This window comes from Macaca fascicularis, chromosome 3 (assembly GCF_037993035.2).
Source record: "Macaca fascicularis isolate 582-1 chromosome 3, T2T-MFA8v1.1".
In the NCBI taxonomy this organism is placed as follows: Eukaryota; Metazoa; Chordata; class Mammalia; order Primates; family Cercopithecidae; genus Macaca; species Macaca fascicularis.
The window spans coordinates 10,637,083-10,658,262 of NC_088377.1; the positions used below are offsets into that span (position 1 = coordinate 10,637,083).

General features: G+C 45.9%; 1 protein-coding gene across 2 annotated transcripts in view; it reads right to left on the minus strand.

The window, feature by feature from the left end:
* The window catches only part of MORC3 (MORC family CW-type zinc finger 3), a 57,613-nt gene extending 40,982 nt beyond the window's left edge, over positions 1-16,631 (minus strand). For both annotated transcript variants that reach the window (XM_074034044.1, XM_005548721.4), the window contains exons 1-3: positions 16,579-16,631; positions 3,638-3,710; positions 252-384 (exon numbers count right to left, since the gene is read on the minus strand). Coding sequence is in view for 1 of the 2 variants with exons in the window: in XM_005548721.4 (XP_005548778.1) it covers positions 252-384; positions 3,638-3,710; positions 16,579-16,617 (245 nt within the window). In the remaining variant the exon portion in view is untranslated. The remainder of the gene's footprint in view (positions 1-251; positions 385-3,637; positions 3,711-16,578) is intronic.
* Positions 16,632-21,180: the final 4,549 nt, after the last annotated feature.

Below are 21,180 nucleotides of genomic sequence, written 5' to 3' on the forward strand. Positions count from 1 at the left end.
ATACTACAACTCTAAAGGAATGGTGGACTTTTAGGGAGTTGGAGGTAGGGTGGAGTAGGTGATGAGAATGGTGAGGACTGACTAATCAACTACCAGGAGTAGAAAATCATGGGAAGACTCTTAGAGAACAGCCCACACTGTACAAACAGCATTTCATTTCAAAAAACAAAAACCAAGAATAGTCAGTATGGCATGGGAAACCCTTTAGGCAAAAGCAACAATTTTAAGAAGTGTGGCACATTTTTACCTACCTTAGCATTTTATGTAATTTATCAGAAGTCATACCATTCCCATTGTCAGTGAATGTCAAGCATATATGGTCATTTATTACTGTTTTGTCAATCCATATTTGTTTAGCGTTCACATCAGGATCGTAAGCATTATCTGGGAAACACAAGTTTGAAGAAATTCTGATTTTCCACTTTAAAAAAGAGCAATTAGTTCAGAACAATCCTATAAGAAGCAATAGAAGACTATGTTTTAAGACAACTTTAAAAGCTGCAATTTTTAGCAACTCCTAAGATTTAAGAACATGAAAATAAACTGCATCCTGGTATATATTAATTGACTATTACAGAATTAACACCTTCCATGTTAAAGAGACAGCAAAGACTGGTACCCAGCACACCAAAGAAGTACAAAGAAGAAAAATCACTACACTGCAGAGATGATTAAAAGAGGGACTAAGGCTGTGTGCGGTGGCTTACGCCTATAATCCGAGCACTTTGGGAGGCTGAGGCTGGCAGATCACCTGAAGTTAGTTAGAGACCAGCCTGGCCAACATGGTGAAACCCCACCTCTACTAAAAATACAAAAATCCGCCAGGCATGGTGGCGCATGCCTGTAGTCCCAGCTAATCCAGAGGCTGAGACAGGAGAATTGCTCGAGCCTGGGAGGCAGAGGTTGCAGTGAGCAGAGATCATGCCACTGCACTCTAGCCTGGGCAACACAGCAAGACTCTGTCTCAAATATATATTAAAAAAAAAAAAAAAAGGATGACCATGGTGGCTCACGCCTGTAACCCCAGCACTCTGGGAGGCTGAGGTGGGCGGATCACCTGAGGTCAGGAATTTGAGACCAGCCTGGCCGACAGGGTGAAATCCCATCTGTATTTAAAAAAAAAAAAAAAAAAATTAGCCAGGCATGGTAGCTGGCGTCTGTAATCCCAGCTACTCGGGACGCTGAGGCAGGAGAAATTTTTGAACCCAGGAGGCGAGGTTGCAGTGAGCCAAGATAGCGCCATTGCACTCCAGCCTGGGCGACAACAGTGAAATTCCGTCTCAAAAAAGGAAAAAGAAAAAAAAGAGAAAAAAAAAAAAGAGAAAAAAAAAAAAGAGGGACTAACCTGGCTATCATAGGGGAAAGAGATCTGATTGTCAATGGAAGGTACACAATAATCGATGAATAAATGAGAAGGCAGCAACATTTTCTGCTAAGCTACATATAAGGATGGCAGATTCACTTTCTACTATTTCTTCAAATTGTGGCACTTCTCAGTTTCACCAAGTTAAATCAAGTTTCTGGCAGCTTTTACATTATTTCTGTATACCTCTCCATTTAACATCCTTGTTTAACATACTCATTTCTCTCAGAATAGGTGTACAAAGAAATATATTAAAAAATGAAAACTAGGGCTGGGCGCAGTGGCTCATGCCTGTAATCCCAGCACTTTGGGAGGAGGAGGTAGGTGGATCACCTGAGGTCAGGAGTTTGAGACCAGTCTGACCAAGAGGGTGAAACCCTCTCTCTACTAAAAATACAAAAATTAGCCGGGAGTGATGGTGGGCGCCTGTAGTCCCAGTTACTCGGGAGGCTGAGGGACAAGTGCTTGAACCCAGGAGGTAGAGGAGGTTCCAGTGAGCCGAGACTGAGCCACTGCACTCCAGGCTGGGTGACACAGCAAGACTCTGTCTCAAAAACAAACAAAAAAAAAAGTTTCTTCTTTTTATTTTTTCTTCCATCTAAGATAGAACTCTTCCTTGATAAAAATTCTAAAATATATCTAAGAATTCCTAAGAATACAATTTCCCTTTATTATCTGTTTCTTAAACATATGCCTAAATTTTTCAACTAGGCATATGTTTGTGTGCATGACTTTTTCTTTTCTTTTTCTTTTCCTTTTTGTTGGAGACAGGGTCTTATGTAGCCCAGGCTGGAGCAAGACTTACTCCACTGCAGCCTTGACTTCCTTGGCTCAAGTGATCCTCCTACCTCAGATTCCCGAGGAAGTAGGACTACATGCATGCACCACCACCCTGGCGAATCTCTGTATTTTTTGTAGAGATGGGGTCCCCACTATGTTTCTCAGGGTGGTCCCCAACTCCTGGGCTCATGTGATCCTCCTGCCTTAGCCTCCCAAAGTGTTGGGATTACAGGTGTGAACAACTGTGAGCCCAGCCTATGCATGAATTTTTCCCAAGAAAAAAATCATGACCCATAAATGCAAATCTGACTGCAACCTTGCCGCTTTCTCATGTTCATTGAAATGCTGTTAAAATACAATCCTAAACCTTAAACTTCCCATTTATTGAAAGAAGCAAGAATTTATCACAAATCTAACACAATACTAATCCTCCTCCTGATACCAGAAAAATGAATCCATGCTGTATGTTACACATACTTTTGTGCTACTAATAAACATAATTCTGCCGGACACTGTGGTGCACACTTGTAATCCCAGATACTCCTGAGGCTGAGGTGGGAGGATCGCCTGAGCCCAGGAGTTTTAGACCAGCCTGGACAACATGGTGAGATCTCATCTCAAAATAAACTCCTTATAATTCTGTTTACTTTTATAACAAAAATAAAAATATTTTCAATATAAACACTTGAGGAACTTAGCAAAGTAAATCCTAAAAACTATGAAATCCTTGGGTAGTATTAAAGAGAAAGCTGAACAGTGACTAACCTGACATCCATGTGAATAGCTGTTACGCTATGTAATTTTTATCATTAATGTTATCATTCAAGGTATTTGCTTTTGTTTTTTTTCTTGCTCTGTCGCCTGCCCAGGTTGGAATGCAATAGCACAATCACGGCTCATTGCAGCCTCAACTTCCCGGGCTCACGTGATCCTCCCACCTCAGCCTCCTGAGTAGCTGGGACCACAGGCATGCACCATCATACCCAGCTGAGTTTTAAATATTTTTGTAATGACTGGATCTCACTGTGTTGCCCAGATTGGTCTTGAACTCCTAGCCTCAAGTGCCTGGCCAACACACTTTTTTTTTTTTTAAAGGACACTTGTACTTAAGTTTTCAATAAAAGGTTTTTAAAATTACAATTGTAGGCCATGAGCGGTGGCTCATGCCTACAATCCCAGCACTTTGGGAGGCTGATGTGGGTGGATCACGGTCAGGAAATCGAGACCATCCTGGCTAACACGGTGAAACCCCATCTCTACTAAAAAAATACAAAAAAATTAGCCAGGCATGGTGGCAGGCGCCTGCAGTCCCAGTTACTCAGGAGGCTGAGGCAGGAAAATGGAGTGAACCCGGGAGGCGGAGCTTGCAGTGAGCCAAGATCGCGGCACTGCACTCCAGCCTGGGTGACAAAGCAAGACTCCGTCTAAAAAAAAAAAACAAAAAATACTACAATTGTAAGCAACAAATGGTATATAAAATGTCAAACTACATACCTATTAATTCAGCAACTGCACTGAATGGCCAGGTGTGACTAGTAGAATTTGTATGTAAAAACTTCGGGCAAAGCTGAAACAAACAAAAGGTTCATGTAAATTAATTCAGGTCTTACTTTTGAAAATAAAAACCAGTATTTTTATCCCCATGTTAAACAACATTGAGACCAAACAAAAGGGACTTAGCTGCTTGTTCCAGGATACATCTGGAAGATACAATCTAGAATATTCGATTCTTAGGAGATAACATTGGGAACCAACTAAACAGCTTACTCACCAAGACTTGGTACAAAACACTGCCCTCTTTAAGTCTACAATGTCATAACTGTCCAATCCCAAATAGGGACCTACCTTGCCAAGACCTACCTTAAAATGATCCAGCCAAGGCCCTAAAATCCTATAAACACCATTTCCTAATTTCTCTATTTTGAGACACAACTAAGACTTTGTCAAGGAGGCATTTTCTCCTACGTGTCAGGCCTAATAAACTTAACTTGGCTTGATCAATAAGCTTTTCTGGCACTGTGACTTGATTATTTACTCCAACTTCATTATAGCTGAACTTGTAGCAGTGGAGTAGTATACAACTACAAACTCTTCAAAGAATTCAGAGTTCCAATTGTTGGCCGGGCACGGTGGCTCACACCTGTAATCCCAGCACTTTGGGAGGCTGAGGTGGGCGGATCACGAGGTCAGGAAATCGAGATCATCCTGGCTAACGTGGTGAAACCTGTCTCTACTAAAAATACAAAAAAAATTAGCCGGGCTTGGTGGCAGGCGCCTATAATCCCAGTTACTCAGGAGGCTGAGGCAGGAGAATGGCGTGAACCCAAGAGGCGGAGCTTGCAGTGAGCTGAGATCGCGCCACTGCACTCCAGCCTGGGTGACAGAGCGAGACTCCATCTCAAAAAAAAAAAAAAAAAAAAAGGGGTTCCAATTGTTAAACTAAACTTGGCCCGAGAATGCCTCCATACTCCAGTCAGTATATAAGGAATTACAACCTAACAGTATGAAAACTAACTGAATGCCTAACAGGAGAATTTGTACTCCAGTAACAAACATCTGAGTCTCAGTCAATTACAAAAGCCCATCTTCAGACAATCACAGGTCACCAGGTGATTTAAATAAGGCAAAATGCCAAGCTGCAACCAATTAAACTATTTCTGTACTTTACTTTTGTTTTGTCCATAAATATTGCCTGATCACGTTGCAGGTCAGAGTGCTTAGAACCTGTTCTGGTTCTGAAGCCTGTCCTATTTTTTTCTGAGACAGAATTGTGCTCTGTCACTCAGGCTGTAGTGCAGTGGCACAATCTCGGCGGACTGCAACCTCCGCCTCCTGGGTTCAAGTGATTCTCTTGCCTCAGACTCCCAAGTAGCTGGGATTACAGATGCGCACAACCACACATGGCTAATTCTTTGTATTTTTAGTAGAGATGGGGTTTCGCCATGTTGACCAGGCTGGTCTCGAACTCCTGGCCTCAAGTGATTCACCCACTTCGGTTTCCCAAAGTGCTGGGATTACAGGTGTAAGCCACCGCACCCAGCCTCTTAGTTTTTTAGAGACAGAGTCAGTCTCTGCTGCCCAGGCTGCAGTGCAGTAGTATAATCATAGCTCACTGCAGCCTTGAACTTCTGAGTTCAAGTGATTCTCCTCCCTCAGCCTCCCGAGTAGCTGGGACCACAGGCATGCACCTCTATGCCTGGCTAACTTTACACTATTTTATAGAGACAGGAGTCTCACTACATTGCCCGGGCTGGTCTCCAACTCCTGGCCTCAAGTGATCCTCCCACATCAGCCTCCCAAAGTACTGGGATTGCAGTAGTGGGCCACTATGCCCAATATTGAATCATTCTTAGCTCAATAAAACTTTAACTTGTGTAAGGTTTTTCGTTTGAACACAATGCAACAAATTTGCATTGAGTCTTAATTCCCAAAGCTTTATGTCAGATTTTACTCACAATTCATTATGGAAGAATATGCCAGTCAACCTCATGCTATTGGGAATTCTCTAAATTCCTGAATAGTGCTATGTACAAGTGTATAAAAACACACATGTAGTTTTTTTTTTTTTTTTTTCTGAGACAGATTCTCACTGTCGCCCAGGCTGGAGTGCAGTGTTATGATCTAGGCTCACTGCAAGCTCCGTCTCCCAGATTTACTTACACCATTATCCTGCCTCAGCCTCCTGAGCTGAGGACTACAGGCGCCCGCCACCACGCCCGGCTAATTCTTGTATTTTCAGTAGAGACAGGGTTTCACCGTGTTAGCCAGGATGATCTCGATCTCCTGACCACGTGATCCACCCGCCTCGGCCTCCCAAAGTGCCAGGATTACAGGCGTGAGCCACTGTACCTGGCCAAAAACACACAAGTAGTTTTAAAAGGCAGAGCCTTAAAAATTTCAGTATCCAGAGAATTTTCATGCAATTTTTTTGTTCATTCTGAACAGATTCTTTCCTAATTAGGGGAAAAAAGGTGGAAAGCACTTTGCAGTGTGAAGAGCCCTAAAAAGATGATTAGACTGCCGGGCGCGGTGGCTCACGCCTGTAATCCCAGCACTTTGGGAGGCCGAGGCGGGCGGATCACAAGGTCAGGAGATCGAGACCACGGTGAAACCCCGTCTCTACTAAAAATACAAAAAATTAGCCGGGCACGGTTGTGGGCGCCTGTAGTCCCAGCTACTCGGGAGGCTGAGGCAGGAGAATGGCGTGAACCCGGGAGGCGGAGCTTGCAGTGAGCCGAGATCGCGCCACTGCACTCCAGCCTGGGGGACAGAGCAAGACTCCGTCTCAAAAAAAAAAAAAAAAAAAAAAGATGATTAGACTGTAGATCAAGCCAACTACATCTGTAGTTTTCAGGTGCTGCCACAAGGTGTCAGAAAGGTCTACTTTTCCTCTGTCCACACTTGCTTCTGGACAATTCCCAAACCTTATTTACCATTAAGTTGAAGCACACAAGTGAGAAACAGTATCCTGAAGAAGACTGTTCAAACTAGTATACATGCAATTCAGACTTTCTCTGGCAGACATCATATAATACAGCATACATCCATGAAATATGGAGTATAGGTAACTCAGACTTTCTAAAGCACACATCACAAACAGTTCTTAATGAAACTAAATTTCCAGCTCTTCATCTTGCACAAGAAGTCTTTTCTCAAAACTGAGGCATCAGGAAAACCTTCCTGTCCCACCTCCTCCCCTGTACAAATATCATTCTACCATTGATAAAAGAATGATACACTCTTCCCCCAATCTACATCTTAACCATGGGGTATGGCCCTGGGGTGTAAAACCTCTGGCTACTGTCGACGAAAAAGAGTCAAACTTTGTAAAATATTTGAAGACATTTATTCTGAGCCAAATATGAGTGACCATGGCCCATGACACAGCCCTCAGGTGGTCCTGAGAACATGTGCCCAAGGTGGTCGGGGTACAGCCTGGTTTTACATATTTTAGGGTGGTATGGGATATCAATGAAACACGTTTAAGATGTATATTGGTTTGGTTCAGAAAGGCAAGACAAGTCAAAGTGGGGACTTCCAGGCTCTAGGTAAATTTAAACATTTTCTGGTTGATGATTGGTTGAGTTTGTCTAAGGACCTGGGATCAACAGACAGGAAATGTTTGGGTTAAGACAAAGGATTGTGGAGACCAAAGTTTCACTATGCAGAAGAAGCTCTTAGCTAGCAGGCTTAAGACAGAAGAGGCTGTAAAATGTTTTCTTATGAGACTGAAAAGGGTGCCTGACTCTTAGTTGATTATCTCCCGGATCTGGAAACAAAAAAAAAAAAAACGGAATGGCCAGGTGCGGTGGCTCAGGACGGGTCTGGCGGCTCACACCTGTAATCCTAGCACTTTGGGAGGCCGAGGCTGGTGGATCACATAAGGTCAGCAGTTCAACACCAGCCTAACCAACACGATGAAACCCCACCTTTACTAAAAATACAAAATTAGCCGGGCCTGGTGGCTCATGCCTGTAATCTCACCTACTTGGGAGACTAAGGCAGAAGAATTGCTTGAACCCAGAAGGAGGAGGTTACAGTGAGCTGAGATTGGGTCACTGCACTCCAGCATGGGCAACAAGAGCGAAACTACATCTCAAAAACAACAACAAAAAAAAGAAAGAAAAAGAAAAAAAGAGGGAAAAGGGGATTCTCTACACAACATACATTTTTTTCCATAAGAGACAAACTTTGTAGGGCAACTTCAAGATATGACAAAGAAATCCATTTAGAATTATTTTGATTTCTTTCCTTGTTATGTGATGTTACACCAGAGAGTAATGAAGCAGGTCTGACCCCAACTTTCTCTCATGGCCTGAACTAGTCTTTCAGATTAAATGTTTAGAGTGCTCTGGCTGAGAAGGAAGTCCACTCAGATGGCTGGAAGAGCCTTAGAATTTTATTTTTGGTTTATACTACCAAACAAGAAGAAAATTATTAGTCAACTACCATAAACCCTTAGAGCTTCCTGTAATTCATAAATTGGGTGTTCATATGATTCCCTCTTTATGTTTGATAATGTGCTATAATGCTCACAAAACTCAAAAAAACACTGATTCATTGTAAACCAAGCCTGTCTAGCCCTCAGCCCGCGGGATGCATGTGGCCCAGGACAGCTTTGAATGCAGCCCAACACAAACTTGTAAACTTTCTTTTTTTTTTTTGAGATGGAGTCTCGCGCTCTGTTGCCCAGGCTGGAGTGCAATGGCACGATCTCGGCTCACTGCAACCTCTGCCTCCCGGGTTCAAGCGATTCTCCTGCCACAGGTTCCCAAGTAGCTGGGATTACAGACACCTGCCACCACGCCCAGCTAATTTTTTTGTATTTTTGGTAGAGACGGGATTTCACCATGCTGGCCGGGCTGGCCTCAAACTCCCAACCTCAGGCGATCCACCCACCTCGACCTCCCAAAGTGCTGGGATTACAGGCATGAGCCACCGTGCCCGGCCTGTAAACTTTCTTAAAACATTATGAAGTTTCTTTAGTGATTTTTTTTTTTTTGTAGCTCATCAGCTATCATTACAATTTTTTTTTTAACCTCATCAGCTATTGTTAGTGTATTTTATGTGCGTGGCCCAAGACAATTCTTCTTCCAATGTGGCCCAGGGAGGCTAAAAGTTACAATGTAAAGGATATTACAGGCTGGGCCCAGTGGTTCATGCCTGTAATCCCAGCACTTTGGGAGGTTGAGGCAAGTGGATCACCTGAGGTCAGGAGTATGAGACCAGCCTTGTCAACATGGTGAAACCCTATCTCTATTAAAAATACAAAAAATTGGCCAGGTGCGGTGGCTCATGCCTGTAATCCCAACACTTTGGGAGACCGAGGTGAGTAGATCACCTAAAGTCAGGAGTTCGAGACCAGCCTGGCCAACATGGCGAAACTTCATCTCTACTAAAAATACAAAAAATAGCCAGGTGTGATGGTGTGCACCTTTGTCCCAGCTACTGGGGAGGGTGAGGCGGAAGAATCACTTGAACCCAGTAGGTGGAGGCTGCAGTGAACTGAGATCGCATCACTGCACTCCAGCCTGCGCAACAGAGGTGGGGGACTCCATCTCCAAAAAAAAAAAGAAGTCAGCTAATTAGCATAAACTCAGATGTGCTTAAAAAAAAAGGGCGGGGGCTTATTACTATAAATAACAAAAGATGTTCTTCTCATGGTTATCAGGAAATACCAAAGATTTCAAGAGCTCCAGTGCCAAGAACCAGGACAAAAACAAATATACTTTTTGATCGTATCAACTTTATATAAATGTGAAATTAAAAATAGAGGAAGGCAGCTGGGTGTAGTGGCTCACACCTATAATCCCAGGACTTTGGGAGGCCGAGGCAGGTGGATCACTTGACATCAGGTGTTCAAGACCAGCCTGGCCAACATGGTGAAACCCCGCCTCTACTAAAAATACAAAAATTAGCTAGGCACAGTGGCACACACCTGTAATCCCAGCTACTTGGGAGGCTGAGGCATAAGAATCGCTTAAACCCGGGAAGCAGAGGTAGGAGTGAGCTGAGATCGTGCCACTGCACTCCAGCCTGGGCGACAGAGTGAGACTCATCTCAACAACAACAAAAAAAATTTAAATTTATAATGTTGTCTTCTGACATACAATAAAATATTAACCTTAAGCAAGGAAGGAAATCCTAAGGCACACTACAACATGGATGAACCGTGAAGACATTAATGAAATAAGGCAGTCGGCCGGGTGCGGTGGCTCAAGCCTGTAATCCCAGCACTTTGGGAGGCCGAGACGGGCGGATCACGAGGTCAGGAGATCGAGACCATCCTGGCTAATACGGTTAAACCCCGTCTCTACTAAAAAAAAAAAAAAAAAAAAAAAAAAAAAACACACACAAAAATTAGCCGGGCGCGGTGGCAGGCGCCTGTAGTCCCAGCTACACGGGAGGCTGAGGCAGGAGAATGGCGTGAACCCGGGAGGCGGAGCTTGCAGTGAGCTGAGATCTGGCCACTGCACTCCAGCCTGGGCGACAGAGCGAGACTCTGTCTCAAAAAAAAAAAAGAAATAAGGCAGTCACAAGTCAAATACTGTATAATTCCACTGATATGAGTACAGCAGTCTGCCTTTATCCTCTGACTCAGAGAATGCATTCTAAGACCCTCAGTGGATTCCTAAAACTGCAGATGGTACCAAACCATATATACGATTTGTCCCTGTACATACTTATGATAGAGTTCAATTTATAAATAAGGTACAGTAAGAATTTAACATTGTATTATTTATTTATATAGAGATGGAGTCTTGCTCTGTTGTCCAGGCTGGAGTCCAGTGGCGTGGCTCACTGCAACCTTCGTCTTCAGGTTCAAGCAATTTTCCTGCCTCAGTCTCCTGAGTAGCTGGGACCACAGGTGTGTGCCACCATGCCCAGCTAATTTTTTCGGATTTTTGGTAAAGTTGGGGTTTCACCATTTGTCCAGGCTGGTCTCAAACTCCTGATCTCAAGTGATGTGCCCGCCTCAGTCTCCCAAAGCTGGGATTACAGGCATGAGCCACCGAGCCTGGCCAAATTAACAATAATTTATTCTATTTTATTTTTTTGAGAAGAAGTTTTGCTCTCGTCACCCAGGCTAGGATGCAATGGCAAGATCTCAGCTCACTGCAACTTCCACCTCTCGGGTTCAAGCGATTCTCCCGCCTCAGCCTCCCGAGTAGCTGGGATTACAGGCACCCGCCACCACGCCCAGGTAATTTTTGTATTTTCAGTAGAGACAGGGTTTTACCACATTGGCCAGGCTGGTCTCAAACTCCTGACCTCAAGTGATCCCCCTGCCTTGGTTTCCCAAAGTGCTGAGGTGTGCGTCACTGCACCCAGCCAAATTAACAACAATTTCATAATAAAATAAAATGACACAACGACAGCGAATCTGATAACTCACAGCTACTAAGTGACTAATAGGTTGGCAGCACATATCCACAGTGCAGATATAATGGACAAAGGGATGATTCACATGTCAGGCACGACTCAGATGGGGGCACAGTTTAGAATTTATGAACTGTTTCTACAATTTTCCATTTAATACTTTCAGACCATGGTTGACTTTGGGTAACTGAAACTGAAGAAAGCAAAACTGCAGATAAGTGGGGACTACTGTAGTCAAATTCCTAGACAGAAAGTAGAATGGTGTTTGTCAGGTGCTGGAGAAGTGACTATTTAATGGGTACAGGGTTTTAGTTTCACAACAAGAAGAGCTCTGGAGAGACTGATCATTACAAAACAACGTGAATGTACTTAGTAGTACTGAACTGAAACTTTAAAATGGTTAGCATGATAAATTGTATGCTACATGTGTTTTATTACAATAATAAACAAATAAACAGCAAGTTAGCAAACTGAACAATGTGATATGCCTTTCTTCCTTTCATGCCAATTTCCAAGAGCTAGCAGCCAGGATTATGCCATGGCAGGAGACTACATACAGTAGAATTCCTCCTTGGGAAGCTGATTTCTAAAAGTTCTATTTGGTTCCTTAACAATTGCGCCTGGCCTTTCTGGATAGCATCTTGGTTTTTTTTGTTCTCGTTTTTTAAAATTACTTTTTAAGATTTTCAGTTTTTAAAAATATACTTATCTTATTGTCCAACAGTTCCCATTTTTTACAGTCTACAGACACCAACGTAAAGCACCCCCAACAAAATGACTCCTTCCTATGTGATCACCCAACAGTGAAACCCACCAAACTAGCTCTATTCACATATGAAAATCTTGCAGTCAGTTTTTAGTGTCTCACTTAAAAATGTGAGAAGGCTGCCAGGTGCGGTGGCTCACGCCTGTAATCCCAGCACTTTGGGAGGCCGAGGCGGGTGGATCACTTGAGGTCAGGAGTTCAAGACCAGCCGGGCCAACACGGTAAAACCCCGTCTCTATTAAAAATACAAAAAATTAGCCAGGCGTGGTGGCACATGTCTGTAATCCCAGCTACTTGGGAGGCTGAGGCAAGAGAACTGCTTGAACATGGGAGGCGGAGGCTGCAGTGAGCTAAGATCGTGCCACCACACTCCAGCCTGGGCAACAAGAGTGAAACTCTGTCTTAAAAAAAAAAAAAGTGAGAAGGCTGTTTCCAGACATTTGAGAGTGTTTAAAATTAGAAACCAAAAACAATACACAGTAAAAGAAACATGAAGAAAATAGAGATAATGCAGTGAGCAAAAGAAAACTTCAAAAATACTACGGTTAGGCCAGGCACGGTGGCTCATGCCTATAATCCCAGCACTTTGGGAGGCCGAGGCAGGTGGATCACGAGGTCAGGAGATCGAGACCATCCTGGCTAACACGGTGAAATCCCCATCTCTACTAAAAATACAAAAAATTAGCCGGGCGTGGTGGCAGGCGCCTGTGGTCCCAGCTACTCGGGAGGCTGAGGCAGGAAAATGGCGTGAACCTAGGAGGCGGAGCTTGCAGTGAGACGAGATTGTGTCACTACACTCCAGCCTGGGGGACAGATAGAGACTCGTCTCAGAAAAAAAAATAATAATAATAATACAGTTAATGTATCTAGCAATAAGAATGAACATTTTGTCCAGGGAGAATTCAAAAAGACATTAAAAAACTAAGACATTATTTGTAACAATTAAAAGCGTTGTGGCTGGGAGTGGGCTCAGGCTTGTCATCCCAGCACTTTGGGAGGTTGGGGTGGGCAGATCACCTGAGGTTGGGAGTTCAAGACCAGCCTGACCAACATTGGAGAAACCCCGTCTCTACTAAAAACACAAAATCAGCCGGACGTGGTGGTATATGCCTGCAATCCCAGCTACTTGGGAGGCTGAGGCGGGAGAATCGCTTGGACCCGGTAGGCAGAGGTTGGGTAGGCAGAGGTTGCGGTGAGCCTTGTACTTCAGTCTGGACAACAAGAGAGAAACTCCATCTCAAAAACAAACAAACAACAAACAAGAAAAACACTACAATAGCACGGGAGGAGATAAGTGGAGGAAATCCCGCAAGAGGAAAAACAATGAGAAGACAGTAAACAAAAAAGAGGAAGAAAATTGGTGGGAAGAAAATTGTCAAAATAAATAAGAACATTTTCCAGATGTTAAGGACTTGAGCTTCCAGGCTAAGTGCCCAATAAAATGCACAGCCTCTATTAAACAATCAAGCACATTTTTAAAATTCGGAAAGAATTTCCAATCCAGAATGCAAATCTAGCCAAATTATAATTCAAGAAAGAGCAAGGGTAGCATGAATGTATTTTCCAGAAATGACAAAATTTTTTTCTTCCCATGAACCCTTTTTTCAGGAAGCTACACCTGTTTCTGGAAATGGTTTTATTGTTAGTGGTGGATATTGTCCACCACTAACAGTAACAAAAATAGCAAACATTATTGTGCACCTACAGCACGTACAGCCCTTTTATTTATCTATTCGCTCATGTAATTTTTAAAACAACACTTTGAGGTGGGTAAGATTATTACTGCCATCATTCAGATTGGAAACTCTGGCACAAAGAGGTTAAATGACTTGGCCAAGGACACACATCCGGTTATGAGTCAGGATTTGAACTGGAGAGAGTAGGCTTCAGAATGTCAGTCACTAAGCTACATATCAGACAGAAGGATATGTGAGATGGAGACACATGAAAAGAGGAAGGAAATTTCCAGACAGATGTTAAAGGGAAGTCCCCAAATTACGACTGAGCCGATGACTCCCAACTGACTTCCAAATGACAAAACACTGGGTGTGTCTGAATCCATCTGGAAAAGAGCTCCCAGTTCTCTGGATGTCTGGATGATCAGTATAGAGAAAAACTAAACAAACAAAATACAAATCAACTAACTTCAGGGAAAACAAAAGGTTTGTATAAGAAAGAAAATGCAATCATACTATACACTGGTTAGCTCATTTGCAAGAGTAATAACAAACCATATAGTAATTCAACCAAAAAAAGTGATAAAAGCATTGAAGTATGGGAGGTGGTGACGAGTGTGCATCAGCTAAATCCACAGTAGGATTTCTGAAAAAAATCAACAACAAAAACCAAAGTATATGCATCTCACTTCACTAGAATTACAGGCGTAAAAAGCAAAAAATTTAAAAACTTTTTGTCACTCTGCATTTCATCCTGGTATCTCTGACCTACTAAATGACTGTTTAAAACGTGTATACATTGGGCCGGGCACAATTTGAGACCAGCCTGGACAAAATGGTGAAACCCTATATATACTAAAAATACCAAAATTAGCGGGTGTGGTGGCCCACGTGTGTAAACGCAGCTACTCAGGAGGCTGAGGCAGGAGAAGTGCTTGAATCCAGGAGGTGGAGGTTGCAGTGAACCGAGATCGAGATCGTGTCACTGCACTGCAGCCTGGAGACAGAGTGAAACTCTAGCCCACCCCCCCCCCAAAAAAAAGTGTATACACTAAGGGTTCACCCTTTGTGCCTTTAAAATGTAGGACTTTTGACAAATGCATAAGCTCATTAACTTGTATCTCTATTAAGGCACGCATTTGAGAACTATAAGCAAATAATGTTTATGGCTATATTCCAATAAAATTTTATGGGAACTGAAATTTGTATTTCGCATTATTTTTTACCTCACTAAACATTCTTCTTTCTTTCCTCAACCGTTTACAAATGTATAAATCACTCTTAGCCTTCAGGCCATATAAAAACAGGTGCTGGGCTGGATTTGGCCCATGAGCTGTAGTTTGCCAACTCCTGACCTAAAGCAAAAGCGAAGAGGCTGCAGATGGGAGATTTCTGTCAGTAAGGTTCCCAACAGCCCATATTACCCACAAAACAAAGACCCAGCACATGGACAGCAGCAACACCCAGAGGGCCGGCTAACAATGCTGGTGTCTAAACGCTGTTTGACCATTATCTCTGCTTCCTTTCTCCCCTCAATCTTGAAGAGCCAGAGTCTACAAGAGTCCGGGGGCCGGGAAGGGAGAAGAGAATCAAAGGACAGAAACAGGAAATCAACTCACTGCATTTCTCCCCTACAGGTTTCTGGGCCTGAACAAGACTCAACCTCGAGAGGGGAAGGAGAGAGAAGCCGGGAACGAAGAGAGGGGGAAAAGGGAGGGAGAGAGAATAGAGATTTTGAACTAGATAAGGCCAGACTTTACAATACCTTAAGCTAACGGGAAAGCGTTAGTCAACCCAGATTCACACAAGTGGGGAATAATTAATGTTTACAGCCAACGGTTAAAAAAAAAAAAAAAAAGAATAAAATTGTCCTCTATTTTCAAACTACCAAAGCCTAGCTGGCTCAATAAGCCAGTTACATAACGAAAGGATGGACCTTTATCTAGAATACGTAAAGAACTCTTACAAATCAATAAAGATCCTCCCAAAAGAAAAATAGAAAATGGGCAAAGGATATGAATAGGCAATTCAAAAAAAAAACCAAAACAAAAAACCACAAAGACATGCGAAGAGCTCAACCACACAACATAGTCAAGGAAATGCAAGTAAAAGCAGATATCATTTCACAAAGATCGGACTAGAAAAAATTTAAAGTCCGTCAAAACCAGGCGTTAGAATCTGCCTAAACGAATGAAAGAAGTCGCAGAGCAATGCACCAATTATTCTCTACGTGTTCGTACCCCAGCAGTCACTACTCATTCGAATGTTAAAATTAGTGGCACTAGGGCAGTCATTCTTCGGCAAGAGTCAACAACCTCCAAAAAAGAGGAACGTTTCAGCATAACAACAATTGCGCTCACAAGGAAGTAAAGTTTTTTAGGATAATCAGGTGGGGAAGCCACGCCCACATTTCCTGGACGTGAGATTCAAGTTACCTTGTGTGACCGCTCCCTACGATTTAAGATACATGAAATGTTCGCAGGGTTTCCAAGAACTCGAAACGCCCCAAAACAGACGCAACGTGGGATAGAGGAGAGCTCGAGCTCGGCGATCTAGGGTCTGGGCCCCAGGGCTTCCACTGCCAAGGAAGCTGCGGGCACTGACAGGTATCAGGCACACTCATCCCGACTCCACCCGCCCGCGGGCAGGCCCGGAGCCCAGTCCCCGCCCCCGGGAGGTCGAGGCCGCCGGCGTTTCTGGACGCGGAACCCGCTCCTTTCCCACCACGGCGCCCAGCGGACAGAAAAGTCAGGGGCGCCGCGGCCCCGGGAGCAGTCCGGTCTCCCGCCGAGGCCTCGCCCGCGGACGACAGCTGCGGGTAGACTAGAAGGGAGCTGGGAGGAGGGCCGCGACCCTGGCCCTCCCCGAAGCAAAACAGAAACACAATGCAGAGGCGACGGAACGCAGCCCGTCCCGCGCCGCCCCAGCCCGACCCGCAGCCGAGCCGCTCCGCCGACGGGAGCGAGATGGCCGCCCCCTCCCCTGGCCCCGCCGCAGCCCCCGCCGCCTCGCCGGCCCCACAAGCCGCCACCGCCCACTGCCGGCCCACCCTCGCTTGCCCGCCTGCCCGCCCTCCTGGGATACGGCCCGCTCCACCCCTCGCGGCTGCTCACCGCGCTGAGGCGTATCCCGCGGGGTGGCTGCGCCGCCATCTTGAGCTAGCTACAAAGCCAGGACCGGCCTCCGCCGCAACCCGACTGGGCGGCGGCGGAACGACTGTGGAGCCCTTGGGGCCCGCCCACTTCCGGGGAGGGGCTCACATCTGGCCCCTCCCACCCACTTCCGCCTCCAGGCAATGCCGAATTGGGAGCTTCGGGAAGGAAGGTGAATTGGCTGGCTAGTTAAACCAGGGTACACTGGGAGCTGAGCTTCGAGCGCGGGGCCCTGCGGGCCTAGGGCGCATGCGCGAGGCGCGGCGGGCACGTACCCGTCTCCACGCCCAGCTGGACCTCGAGACTCGGTGATCTAGCTTCTGAAGCCTGGCGCAAGGTGCGGTACACCCGAGACAGGTGAACTCCAGTCACTTGACCTGGTAGGATGTGAATTTTTGCGCTGAAAAAAGCCATTGCATATCCTCCAGTGTTCATGTGAAACCTTAACGAAATAAAGACAGACATTAATGGAGACTCTTTGGATTTGCCCTGAAAATTATCAGCCTAACTCATGATTTAAAAAAAAAAAAAAAAAGAGTTCTAGGGCCGGGCGCGGTGGCTCACGCCTGTAATCCAGGCACTTTGGGAGGGCAAGGCGGGCGGATCACCCGAGGTCAGAAGTTGGAGACCAGCCTGACCAACATGAAGAAACCCCATCTCTATTAAAAATATAAAATTAGCCGGGCGTGGTGGCGCATGCCTGTGATCCCAGCTACTCGGGAGGCAGAGGCAGGAGAATGTTTGAACCCAGGAGGCGGAGGTTACAATGAGCCGAGATTGCACCATTGCACTCCAGCCTGGGCAACAAGAGTGAAACTCCGTCTCAAAATAAATAGAGTCCTAAAGGCATAAGGCCAGTCGCAGTGGCTCACGCCTATAATCCCAACACATTGGGAGGTCAAGGCTGGGGGTTCACTTGATAGGGTTCAAAACCAGCCTGGCCAACATGGTGAAACCCCATCTCTACTAAAAATACAAAAATTAGCTGGGCATGGTGGTGGGCGCCTGTAATCCCAGCTACTAGGGAGGCTGAGGCAGGAGAATTGTGTGAACCCAGGACAGAGAGGTTGCAGTGAGCCCAGGTCGCGCCACTGTACTCCAGCCTGGGCGACAGAGCGAGACTGTGTCAAAAAAATTATTTATTTTTAAAAAGAGAAATTGGCTGGGTGCAGTGGCTCATGCCTGTAATCTCAGCACTTTGAGAGGCTAAATTGCGAGGATCTCTTGAACCCAGGAGTTCGAGACGAGCCTGGGCAACACGAGGAGACCTCATCTTTACAAAAAAAAAAAAAAAAATTGAATTAGCTGGCAGGGTGTGGTGGCTCACACATGTAATCCCAGCACTTTGGGAGGCTAAGATGGGCAGATCACTTGAGGTCGGGAGTTTGAGACCAGCCTGACCAACATAGAGAAACCCCGTCTCTACTAAAAATACAAAATTAGCCAGGCATGGTGGTACATGCGTATAGTCCTGGCTACTGAGGAGGCTGAGGCAGGAGAATCTCTTGAACCCAGGAGGCGGAGGTTGCGGTGAGCTGAGATCACGCCACTGCGCTCCAGCCTGGGCAACAAGAGCGGAACTCCATCTCAAAAAAAAAATAAATTAATTAACTGTGCTTGGTGGTGTACGCCTGTGGTCCCAGTTACTTGGGAGGCTGAGGTCAGGACGACTACTTGACCCGGGGAGGCTGAGGCTGTAATGAGCCATGATCTCACCACTGAGATCATGTGAGCAGTGATCAGTCTGAGCAGCAAAGTGAGACTCTGTCTCAAAAAGCAAACAGAAACAAAAGAGAAAGGAATTTTTTTTCTTTCTAGAGACCTGTTGCTCACGCTGTAGTATAGTGGCACAATCATAGCTCGCTGCAACCTTGAACTCTTGGGTTCAAGCAATCCTCCCGCCTTAGTCTCCCAAGTAGTTGAGACGACAGGTGTGTGCCACCACACTTGGCTGATTTTTAAAATATTTTCTATAGAGAAAGGGGTCTTGCTGTGTTGCCCATGCTGGCCTTAAACTCCTGGGTTCAAGCGATCCACCTTCTTTGGCCTCCCAAAGTGCTGGAATTACAGCCGTGAGCCACCGTGCCTGACCAAGGAAGTAAGTAACCAGGATAGAGAGGAATTTCCAAAGAATTCAGAGGGACAGCATTCCAGGGAGACACCACTCTGCAATTCCAGAGAAACAGCAGCAGAGGACTAGAGATTTGGAAAGGGCTGCTCATGTTTGAGGAACTGAAATGGGACAAGTGTAATTAGAGCCTGGCATTGGAGGCAGAGAGTGCAGTAGGATAGTGATGAATTGATGACATAACCTATTGTACAACAGACTGGTCTGCACAACCTGTTGTACGATAGAATATGTCTTCAAATTTTCCTAAGGTTGAGAGGATTCTGGAAAGATACTGTGGGGGCATGGTTTTTGAGCCACCCCAAAAATACCACTACATAAATCCCTCCATAAACACACATAGAGGGCTGGGCGTCATGTCTCAAGCCTGTAACCCCAGCACTTTGGGAGGCTGAGATGGGCAGATCACTCAAGCCCAAGAGACCAGCCTGGGCAACAAGGCGAGAACCCATCTCTACAAAAAAATATATAAAAATGTTCCTGGCATGCTTGTGCACCCCTGTAGTCCTAGCTCCTCAGGAGGCTGAGGTGGGAGGATCCCTTGAGCCTAGGAGGTTGAGGCTGCAGTGAACTGAGAACACATCATTGCACTCCAGGCAGGATGACAGAGGGAGACCCCTGTCTCAAACAAACAAACAAACAAACAATAGCAACAACAAAACACATGGAACAATTAGAATAGCAAAACCAAATTTCATGGATGGTGTCTAAAAAACATGGTGAAACGCTATCTCTACTAAAAATGCAAAAAACAATTAGCCAGGCGAGGAGGCAGGCATCTGTAATCCCAACTACTTGGGAGGCTGAGGCAGGAGAATCACTTGAACCTGGTAGGCAGAGGTTGCAGTGAGCCGAGAGCCACTGCACTCCAGCCTGGGCAACAGAGTGAGACTCTATCTCAAAAATAAAAAAATTTAAAACACAGTTAAAAGGTATCCTCATCAACCCCAAGACAGGAGCAAGTGGAACAACATGCATGAGTGTGTCCATTTAAGAACAAAAGAGGGGGGAGTGGCAAGATGGCTGAATAGGAACAGCTCTGGTCTGCAGCTTGTCTCCCAGTGAGACCAACGCAGAAGGCAGGTGATTGCTGCATTTCCAACTGAGGTACCCGGCTCATCTCATTGGGACTGCTTGGACAGTGGGTGCAGCCCACAGAGAGTGATCAGAAGCAGGGTGGGGCGTCACCTCACTCAGGAAGCGCAAGAGGCCAGGGAACTCCCTCTCCTACCCAAGGGAAGCTGGGAGGAACTGTGCCCTGAGGAATGGTGCACTCCGGCCCAGATACTACGCTTTTCCCACAGTCTTCACAACCTGCAGACCAGGAGATTCCCCTGGGTGCCTACACCACCAGGACCCTGGGTTTCAAGCACAAAATTGGGTGTCCATTTGAGCAGACACTGAGCTAGCTGCGGAGTGTTTTTTCATACCCTATTGGCGCCTGGGATGCCAGCGAGACAGAACCGTTCACTTCCCTGGAAAAGGGGCTGAAGCCAGGGAGCCAGGTGGTCTAGCTCAACAGATCCCACCCCCACAGAGCACAGCAAGCTAAGATCCACTGGCTTGAAATTCTCGCTGCCAGCACAGCAATCTGAAGTTGCCTTGGGATGCTTAAGTTTAGTGAGGGGCGAAGCGTCCACCATTACGAGGCTTGAGTAGGCAGCTTTCCCCTCACAGTGTAAGCAAAGCTGCAGGGAAGTTCGAACTCGGGGAAGGCCACTGCAGCTCAGCAAAGCCTCCATAGCCAGACTGGCTCTCTAGATTCCTCCTCTCTAGGCAGGGCATCTCTGAAAGAAAGGCAGCAACCCCAGTCAGGGACTTATAGATAAAACTCCCATCTCCTTGGGACAGAGCACCTGGGGGAAGGGGCGGCTATGGGCACAGCTTCAACAGAATTAAACGTCCCTGCCTGCCAGCTCTGAAGAAAGCAGCAGATCTCCCAGCATGGTGCTTGAGCTCTGCTAAGGGACAGACTGCCTCCTCAAGTGGGTGCCTGACCCTTCTGCCACCTGACTAGGAGACACCTCCCAGCAGGGGTTGACAGACACCTCATACAGGAGAGCTCCCCCTGGCATCTAGTGGGTGCCCCTCTGGGACGAAGCTTCCAGAGGAAGGAACAGGCATCAATCTTTGCTGTTCTGCAGCCTCTGCTGGTGATACCCAGGCAAACAGGGTTTGGAGTGGACCTCCAGCAAACTCCAGCAGACCTGCAGCAGAGGGGCCTATTAGAAGGAAAACTGGGCCGGGCGCGGTGGCTCAAGCCTGTAATCCTAGCACTTTGGGAGGCCAAGACGGGCGGATCACGAGGTCAGGAGATCGAGACCATCCTGGCTAACACGGTGAAACCCCGTCTCTACTAAAAATACAAGAAAATTAGCTGGGCGAGGTGGCAGGCGCCTGTAGTCCCAGCTACTCAGGAGGCCGAGGCAGGAGAA